Raw genomic sequence first — 9,263 nt, forward strand, 5'->3', positions numbered from 1 at the left:
CCAACCTATTTCCACAGTCGGTTTTAGGATGCCCCAACATAGCCACACAGCACTTCAGTAATTCAAAAGTCAGCGTTTTGATTGTCCTCCGAAAGATGATACCCTGAAACAGCTTTGAGCAGCACTATATATGTGTACATGTACACATATATGAAAGCTGCATTGTGTTACATTACTTTCTTCCTTATTCCAGGTTTGTAAGATAGTGTTTGAAAAATCCTGCTGCCTTGCAACTCTCTTGCTTTTGCAGTAAGAAAATGCCATTCGTGTCCAGTATTTATGAGATGTACAGAAGTTTTACGTTCATTGGATCTTCCATAAAAGGAAGAACACCGACTTTACAAACAAAACCATATCTACTCTAAATAGGTGGGCCGAGACTAGATTGAAGAGGCATCTAATGCCTGCACAGTTGCAGTGGAACAGTTATGTAGTTTATAACATGGCCAGACCAGAATCCATGACCACACCGACATGAAGTAAGGTGTTATATTCAAGCTGCTGTCATGGTTTCTGAGATTTAAATCTCACATTAAAAGATGAACACATTCTAGTCATTATAACTTGGAAGAAACCTCAGCCATGTGAGCCAAATTTAAGGGATACTTCAGGAGACAGACAGTATTTACTGAAGAATATTTCTATCAGCAATAGGATCTCTTAGAGTTGCTCCTCAAGCAAAACTAGACATTAGCAAAAATACTTATTTACTGGCATGAGTCTCTCTACAGAGAGGTCTTTTGCTAGGAAATGTCATTACACGAACACAACAGGAACTGGTCTGAGGGGACAGGCCTTTACTTCAGTCAGAAAGCTGACTGCACGTAGTCATACCTCAGCTAGGTGCTTGTGAAGTTCTTGTGAATTCAACCCATTTTCATATCCTGCCAACAGACTAATCTTGATGAAGGCTACTTTTTACAGAAACAGTGACTTACACTTGCCTGATCTTTAGATATATTAGAACCAGCTGGCGTAAGCTTATTCCTACTATGACTGCTCTTCTGTTTACGGTGTACAAAGTCTCTGTTCCTTATTCCCTTACTTTTAAAATATATATTTTTTTACACCGTGAAAGCTTTTAGCTCTGCCTCAGACCTCAAGTAAAGGGAGAGTGAAAGAACAGACTATAATTTATACATCACAGACCTAAACTAAGACACACTCAGCATCCAGTGCAGGGGCACAGCATGTCCCCAAGGCTCAGCACTTGGGGATTAGTTAGCAAGAAGTCCAGTTATTTGAATGACATATCATTTGGAGACTTAGTTCCTCAACCTTCATCCCCATCTTTCCAGGTGTGAGCCTTCTGCCATTGCTGGGGTCCCACCTCCTTCTGCATCTTTTACATCTGAGGGCTGGGTGTTGATTACAACCCCAGACCCTGCTGCTGGGAGCCCCATGACCTCTGTATGGTGGCAGACTGACGAACCGCTCTCCCTCAGGGCCAGTACACCATTTGCCGGCACTATAAAGAAATAAGAAATCCAGACCAGCTCTTGGCCAATTTGGTCCTTTAAGAAACACCTTCTTGGTCCTACAACACTAGCAACTGGGTACCCTCTCTAGCATGAAGCCCTCTAGTCTGGGGACAAGACAGCTGATTGCCAGGTAACCTCTGGGCTCCTCTGCTTCTCAGGCAGGATTTAGGGCTGCCCCTGAGCCCCAGCCCTCGACTCAGCTGGGGTCAGCACCCACCTGCCCACCTCCTCCCCCGGCCCAGCCAAACCAAGGTGTGGGCACCAGGTGGCGGCATTCCCCTCTCGCAGGGGCAGATCCCGGAGAGCTCCTTTGCGGGTGAGGCAGGCCTCACGGCACTGGGGGATACCCCTCCTTTTGTTTTGTTTTTGCTCAGTCGAGGTTCTCAGCAGACTTCTCCAGGCATACTGCAACCCTGTCGAACCAGGAGCAAGCTCAGAGAGCCCAGCGGGTGTTGCAGAAGCAGCCCAAGGGACTGGAGGCTTTGCCTCAGCTTCACTTGAATTTGTTTTGCACACAGAAAATACTCCATCTGGAGACTATTTTGGGAAGGAAAAAGAAAGAGTCAGCCTCAGGTTTGGCTCCAGGGCAGGTTTTGCAGGACAAAACACTCATCCTTGCTACTGTGTTGAAATAGACCTGTGACTCTCAGGCACTTCTGTAAAACTGGCTTGAAATCAGTAAATGGAAAATTAAAACAGTGAGCCTGACTCACTGCTGTTCAACTCCAATTTTAATCCCCTGGAAGATGGGAGTTCTCTCCAGGATGAAGCAGTACATAGTGGATTAGGAGCCAGGATTTAAAACTGCCCACGCAGTCCAGATGCTGGCCCTGGAGCCTACCCCCCAACAAATGCGATTACTGATTACTTACTCCTCTCCGGATTGCACAAGACTCTCCCCCTGTAAGCGAGGGGAAGCCCGGAGCCTGCTCTCTAGGAGCTGAATTTCATCTCCTTTAGTTACCGAGGTGATGCTGCTGTTAGCCCCTTCCTGCCAGAGACAGAGGGCTGGTGATGGCCCCTGTAGTGCTGAGAGATGCGGGTGTAGTGGTGCAAAAGTCTTCGTGGCCTGTGGGTTTGCTGCGAGGTGTCATTTCCTCTGATCTCTCAATTAGGGAGGCCAGGAAGAGAGAGCAGCCATTCATTACCAGCAGCTCAGGGGAACTATATTTACCATCCAAGTGTGGTCAAACAGTTTCCTCTCAACAGGGCGGTGTCTTTCTTTCCACACACCGCACTGAACAGCTCATATGAATCTTAGTCTGTTAGGCTAAGAGCAGTTAGCGAAAAAAACCCCAAACCCAAGCCCAATCCAAAAAACCAAGGTCGATTTTTACATTAGAGAAGCACAAAGCCTTCTGGAGCCCACACTCCTGTTACTGGTGAATAACAGAACAGCACGTGGAAAAAAATTACCAGATCTGTCTATCCATCTCCCTACAGATAGAGGATCCCTTTGAGGCGGTACAGTCTTTGTTTAATTAAGTTTTCAAATCCCGGGCAAGAGGATCCTTGCCCTAACGAGGCTATTTGCACATTTGCTTTGCTTCCTGTTCCCTCCCCCCATTCCATCTTCCCCCTCAACTGGCCTCCAGGCTTTCTCTTTCCTTTTTCTTTCATGCTCTGCAGCAAGCCCTATTCCCTTCCTCCCCCACCTGGCTCCCTGGGGAGAGGACTGGAAAGCAAAACAAAAGAATCACTCACTAGGAAACCGTAATTTGCACAGCCCTCCTCGCTCAAAGGCTCCCACTGAAAAAGGTAATTCAACAGCAAAGGCACCCTCTAAGGCAAAGTCAGGCCTTAAGACCAGGAAAAGCCGCCGGAGGGTGGGAGCGAAGGCTTTGAAGCCAACGCTAAACCTTTGATGGCTCCAAGTGTGCTTGGAGGGAGGCCCCGAGGTAACCAAACTCCAATCAGCTGGGCATGCTGGTAACTTCCCGGGCAAAATGGGCTCTTAGTTTGCTCTACAGTGTTCAGGGCTCTTGCAGAGATTAATCTATACCAGCTAAAAATACCACTCGGTAGTGCTGGTTGTACAATTTCTCCTTGTGAAATTAGGAACGTTCCCATCATAGTTAGAAATATTAACTACGATGTGTGTGGCTGTGGTATAAGCTGCGCAATCGACACATTTTATATTTTCTTTAGAAATACTGCAAACCATGGAAATCAATCCCTGCAAGGATCTCTTTCCCTACTGCGCAGTTAGTGCCAGTAAGTCATTGCGCCGGATGCTTCTCAAAGATCTATTGTAACTTCAGAGCAGCCTGTCCCTCACATACACCTCTCAGGGAGATGTTACAGTCACGTCCAGGGCTATTTTGACTTCTAAGTCCTTGGGTGGAAAGAAATATCCAGTGGAAGAGCGTAGCCATAGCAATGCAGTTTGGCCATTACAGAATGCTTCAAGTGCCCATTGACTGATCGCATCTCAGTGTCTCTGGCCTGCCTGCAGTCACTCGGATTAATGCGATATTAGTTCTTCCGGTGGAAATGCTGGTAACTGCATTCAGTGAAAATCCATTATACAACAGAGACTCAAAAAGTTCAAGGATGAATTAGACCAGATGTTTTGGACACGACTTTGGCCAAGGCTTATTAGTCTTTCAAGATGTAACTAAGAAACCTTGCTTTCATGGGCAGATAATTCAGTGTAACTGCAGTGTAACTGCTACCCTGGAAACTAAGATGCGAAGCAAGCCCCTGTTGTACCAACATTTAACAAATGTCATCTTTAATTGGTGATACACTTTGTTCTCTTTAATGAGTGACACTCTCCTTAACAATTGGGACTCACGTAATGAAATCAGGAACACTTATTTGATTGCTCTGAAATAGTGGGCTCAAAATAAGCTGTCATGAGGAATATAATAAAAAGCAATTTGATGTCCATAGAAGCTGCGAGAATAGATGAGGTCGTGCGAGCATTGCTAATAAGGCCTGTCTCTGTTTAGACAATGTGTTTGCTTTCACCTGAGACTGGGTTTAACAGGAACGTATGGCTGTGCCTCTCTGAAAGGAATCGGTAACTTCTGATAACACTGAGGAAATTATCTTTTCAATCTTTCCAGGGAATTTTTCCTCAGAGATGACAAATACTTTCACTTTCTTTCACTTTAAGAAATAGGAACTGTTCCTCTTAAATAGACTACTGTTTCAGCCTAATGGTCCAGACACACCTCGAGTATCCAAATTCTATTGAAATTACCTGGTTAGCGTATCAAACCTTGCACAGCATCAACTCGTAGGGTTTCAAAGCATATCAGAATTTGGCTTTTTGCCTGAGCTACTACTTGCATTTTTATTGTTTAGTCAGTTGATAACACTTCTCTGTATCTCCCCAGCTTCCAAGATTTAAAACAAGTGTGTTTACTGTACAATCAAGAGATTTAAATGAAATTTGTACTGAACATTAAAATCCAGTGGGATCTTATTTACCAACTCCCCAGTTAGATTTTCTGTGAGTAACTGTCCCATTTTGCTGATTGTCTGTAAACTGGCATTACAGAGTTCATCAGTATTATTTTATTTAGATTCCTCCTATGCAATGTTAGTGTCCTATATGTGATTCCATGAGGACAGCAAAGGAGGGAGACCTTTTCTGCATACCAGAGACATTTTTCCTGATCAACCCTGGAACAACAGGTTTGAATAGCCCTTCTCCATCATCTTGGGGCACAGGAACACTGTGTTAGAATAAAAAGTTCTCACAAAACAGGAGATACAGCAAAGGAATAAGAAACCGTCCACAAACTTGTGATCTTTTCCTTAGTCACAGCTGAACAGAACATTTTAGAATCCAAGATTTATTATCACTGGAAACAGGGAGCTGTCTCATTTCACTGACACGAGAGGAAAGGTCTTAGTCACAAAGTGCTGTAGAGATCATTTCTATTGTTTCTGTGGTTTCTGGGGTGGTATAAAAGAAGGTGAAAGGCACTTGTCATTGCAGCTGGAACATCACGACAAGACTGGCAAGGAGACACATCTGTGCAGATCAGAACTTCACTGTGATCTCTGCAAGATCATCAGTAAGTAGATAATGTTACTTTTGTAACTGGAAGATGCTTTTTAATTAATACATAGTTTACTGTTGATCACAATAGGAAAGTATAGCTTATCTATTAAGTATAAGCAGTTCTACATTAGCATAACCTAAAATATACTGCATGTAAATATACACACATCTATATGTATATATCTCTGTACTTAATACAGGTATTTTTTAATCAGAACTAATACCCATTTGTTATTTCATATCTAGTTTAATTTGAACATATTGTCCAAGGAAATTACTCACTCATTAGTGCAATAGACTTATTAAGAACAAGCTTAATTTTTACAACTGAATGTATAATTTGCCTTTCTGTCCAGTCATTGACAATTCAATATTTCAGTTCGTATAAAAAAAAGTCATTAGAGGAGATGCTGAGCTTTTTATTAACCCAAACTGCTTCTGCACAAAAAGAAGTATTTCTTCAAGAAAGTAGTAACCTCATTATACAGGAACGTATCTTACGTAAGTTTAAATGCTGCAACTTTCGTTTTGTTGTTCATCTAGGTTTTGATGTAACAATACAGAATTTGCTAGTAAATAACTAAAGGCACAGGCTGGAGCCAATCCTAGAAGCAGGGTAGTCATTAGTGTAAAAAATGCAGAAATTTTGGTGATAAGACAATCAATATTGGCAATAAAGGGAGCGGTGGGGTTGAAAGGATGGGTAGAGGCATACCAATGCCAGGAGCAGATCTAGAACTGAGTGCAGTTACAACTTAGATGCAAATAATCATTGCACAATTACCTTTTCTAGTTGTCACTTCCCTAAGCCAGAAATCCACTTCTTTACAGAAAAGAACTCCAGTATCAGTCTAATATCATCCTTGTGCAGTGGCAGATTTGGATGTCAGCACTTGTATTGCTTGTGGAAAAGGTCTTATTAAAGGTCCAAATCCCAGGGCTGTATACACCTTTTAACTTGATCTGCATGGTCCATCCTTAAACTCTTTTTGGAGTTTTCTGACAGATTTCTTAGGCAGCGATCCTGATCTTTGTTAAGTTTCTGCTAAGTTTTTATCAGAAAGGTCTCTTGCCAGTTCTAAATGAAATAATCACCTGTGCTTGCAAATGCACAAGAGTGGGAAGTGGTATATTGAGAGGCAACATTGGAAAAGGAGATTTAGGACTCTTAGAAAGGAAATGTAGAAATATACTATGAAATCTATTAATCTTTTACTGGTATATATCACAAATCCACACATCTGATGTTCTGGGAGGTCCTGGGATGATGTACCATAGTACAATGCTCCATTTTTACCAGTGCTTAAAGGCTAAAATTCATTTTGTCAGGTGAGAGAAAGAACAGAGAAAAAAAGATTTTTGATCACACTGTCAGCTTCTTGTCCTGTGGAGCAGATTTAAAGAAGAGAGAAAATGTTCCTGCCCCAGAGATCTCTGCAGATGGTTACATTTTTGGCAATTCTTTTTTTTGCCTGTTTTGCAACGTGCCAAGACACTGAAACGTAAGCAATATCATCCTTTTACTTAGTATCATTAGAAGACTGCTTGCCTTTGATTTAATGGGCTGTATTCTCCACTGCTGTCATTTACTCCATGGCATGATGGAAGGAAAATTCTATAAATTTGATACAGCAACATTTTACATTGCCGTCTATGCTGTATAAAATTAGACCAATTGCATTTTTAGATGCGTAACATATACCACATTTCAGCTGATGCTTTTAAACGCAGTGCAGCAAACCATGTAAGGATGTTCAACACAAGCCATGGAAATGGCACATACTAAAATTCCATATTTAGGTTCCTGTTCAGATCCAAATCTGCAGTGGGAGCCTATAGCTGCAGTTAGATGTTATCTAACAGCCTGAAATGCAGAAATATTTGCATCCCAGAATTAGCCTGCCCCCCCAGCCAATATTTGGCTCAAAATTTTTGCTATATCTGAAGAAAATAAGGCTTTGTTTTCATTTCATGGACACCTCTGATTTCAGTTAAATTACTCCTGGCTTACAGCTGTGGAAGGAAAGAAACAAACCCAACAATCCTTGAACACTAAGGTCATGAAAAGGGAATTTTATTTTGGTATTTTAACCTCTGAAAAGAACCCAAATTTGGGAAAGACCAAATCTCTGTGAGAGCTCTTTAAGCCTGCTATGGTCATTTTGTCACTGTCTCCCCAGTTTGCCTTTTTTTTTTTTTAAAAAAAAAAAAAAGAGATTCAAGGTATAGCTTTTGGGAATGGCACAGTGTTTAGCTTCCCATCTTCAGGAACTGGCTGCCTGGCTGCCTTACAGGCTCCCTGAGCTAGCCTGCGTGGGAGTGCTCACGCTGTGGGCTTTGCAAGGGTCAGGCTGGCTGTGGGCACCAGAGCTACTAGTCTCACCTCAGGGCTGTCCTCCACATCATTTGTAGACACCATCAATGCTCCTTCCTCAGTTTAGAGAAGCACTTAAGATTGATGGATGCAAATCAGCCACATTTGAAATAGGAGCTTTGATCCAGCTGTGCTTAGTTCCTAACTAACTCTTTCTTCCCTTGCAGTAAAAGAGCAGTGACGGAGCATCAGCTTATGCATGACAAAGGGAAGGCATTTCAAGGGCTGAAGCGCCTGATGTGGCTCCACAATGCCCTAGGTAGCGTGCACACAGCCAGCAGCAGGGATATTTCGCTTTCGAATGCCATGTGGGATTCGCAGAAGAGCCAAGATCCCTCAGATCTCTACAACAGCATCAGCAGAGATGAGACTTCAAGCCTGATGAAGCAGCTGCTGGAACTGACGGAAAAAGAGCAGGGCTTCCCTCCGTTGAAGCAGCTGGATTTGCTGCAGTATATGAAGACCCCAAAGAGTAACTGGAACCCAGAAGACCTTTTCGACCTCCTTCAAATCAAAGAGCTGGGGAGCAAGAGAAATCCTAGCACCCAGCCACAGAACTATTCCCACTAGTCTCAATCCAGCTCAGTCCATCTATTGCTTTAGACACGTGATGTCATAAGGAAAAGCTCTTGCGCAATGGTGAACCGCAAAAGAAAAATAATGTTAATTTGTTCCATTAACTGCTCCTAGATGTTGAGTAGAGACCCTTGTAAGGACCCAGGTTCTCTCCCTAGCAGGCAGTCCGTGTATTGTGATTGAGAGATGGGGTCATTTGTCACAGGCCAGAAATATCTTTTTCTGTGGCAGGTCCCTCCCTGTCTGCTACTGGTATCTTAGGGCTGTGGCAGCTCTTGTAGCCCACATGTAGCAGGAAGCTTGGTTCATTAATCTGCATATTCACAGGCTCACTTGCAGTCTACTGTTTTGACTCCTGAAGAAGCATATCTCCTAATACAGATTCTCTTCTACTTCACACCTGCCTGCATTTCTGCCCTGCTCTGCAGTCCAAAGGGGTTTTTTTTCCTGCTTCTCCAGCATACAGAATGATTTAAGCCTCTCGCCTCTCAGGTCCTCCTTCAGGGTGGCAAACTTTTGCCAGGCCACAGAGGTAGAAGTCGGTAGTGATCCCCACACCTCCCAGCCAAAGCCGTAGACATTCACCTTGTTCTGCTGGTGGAAGAGATGAGAATCAGCTTCTAGGGTCCTTGTTTGAGCCTTTTGTTTCAAGACTTCCTACCTTTTCTCTGTTCATGTGAAATCCTCTCCAAGAGCTCCCACAGGGCTTAGTTTTCTCAGGAGAAAACCTGCTTCATGAGGCCATCTGTGTTTCCTGAAAGAGGCAGCACATGATTTTGCTATTCACCTTTAGTATCAAACTGACCGTCTCTGT

General features: G+C 43.2%; 1 protein-coding gene across 1 annotated transcript; it reads left to right on the plus strand.

The window, feature by feature from the left end:
* The first annotated feature begins 6,912 nt into the window (after window positions 1-6,912).
* Window positions 6,913-8,460, plus strand: LOC142043796 (parathyroid hormone 4-like). The gene is made up of 2 exons (XM_075055377.1): window positions 6,913-7,001; window positions 8,041-8,460. Exons 1-2 carry the CDS (start codon window positions 6,913-6,915, stop codon window positions 8,441-8,443), a joined length of 492 nt encoding a protein of 163 aa, XP_074911478.1. The 3' UTR covers window positions 8,444-8,460.
* The last annotated feature ends 803 nt before the right edge of the window (window positions 8,461-9,263 follow it).

This window comes from Buteo buteo, chromosome 23, assembly GCF_964188355.1.
Source record: "Buteo buteo chromosome 23, bButBut1.hap1.1, whole genome shotgun sequence".
NCBI lineage: Eukaryota > Metazoa > Chordata > Aves > Accipitriformes > Accipitridae > Buteo > Buteo buteo.

What these genes read in the sequence shown, in the direction of transcription:
- LOC142043796 (XM_075055377.1), top strand. Translation starts at nt 6,913, where the DNA reads ATGTTCCTGCCCCAGAGATCTCTGCAGATGGTTACATTTTTGGCAATT. An exon ending in ACGTGCCAAGACACTGAAAC is followed by an intron (nt 7,002 to 8,040) that starts GTAAGCAATATC and finishes CTTCCCTTGCAG; the next exon opens with TAAAAGAGCAGTGACGGAGC.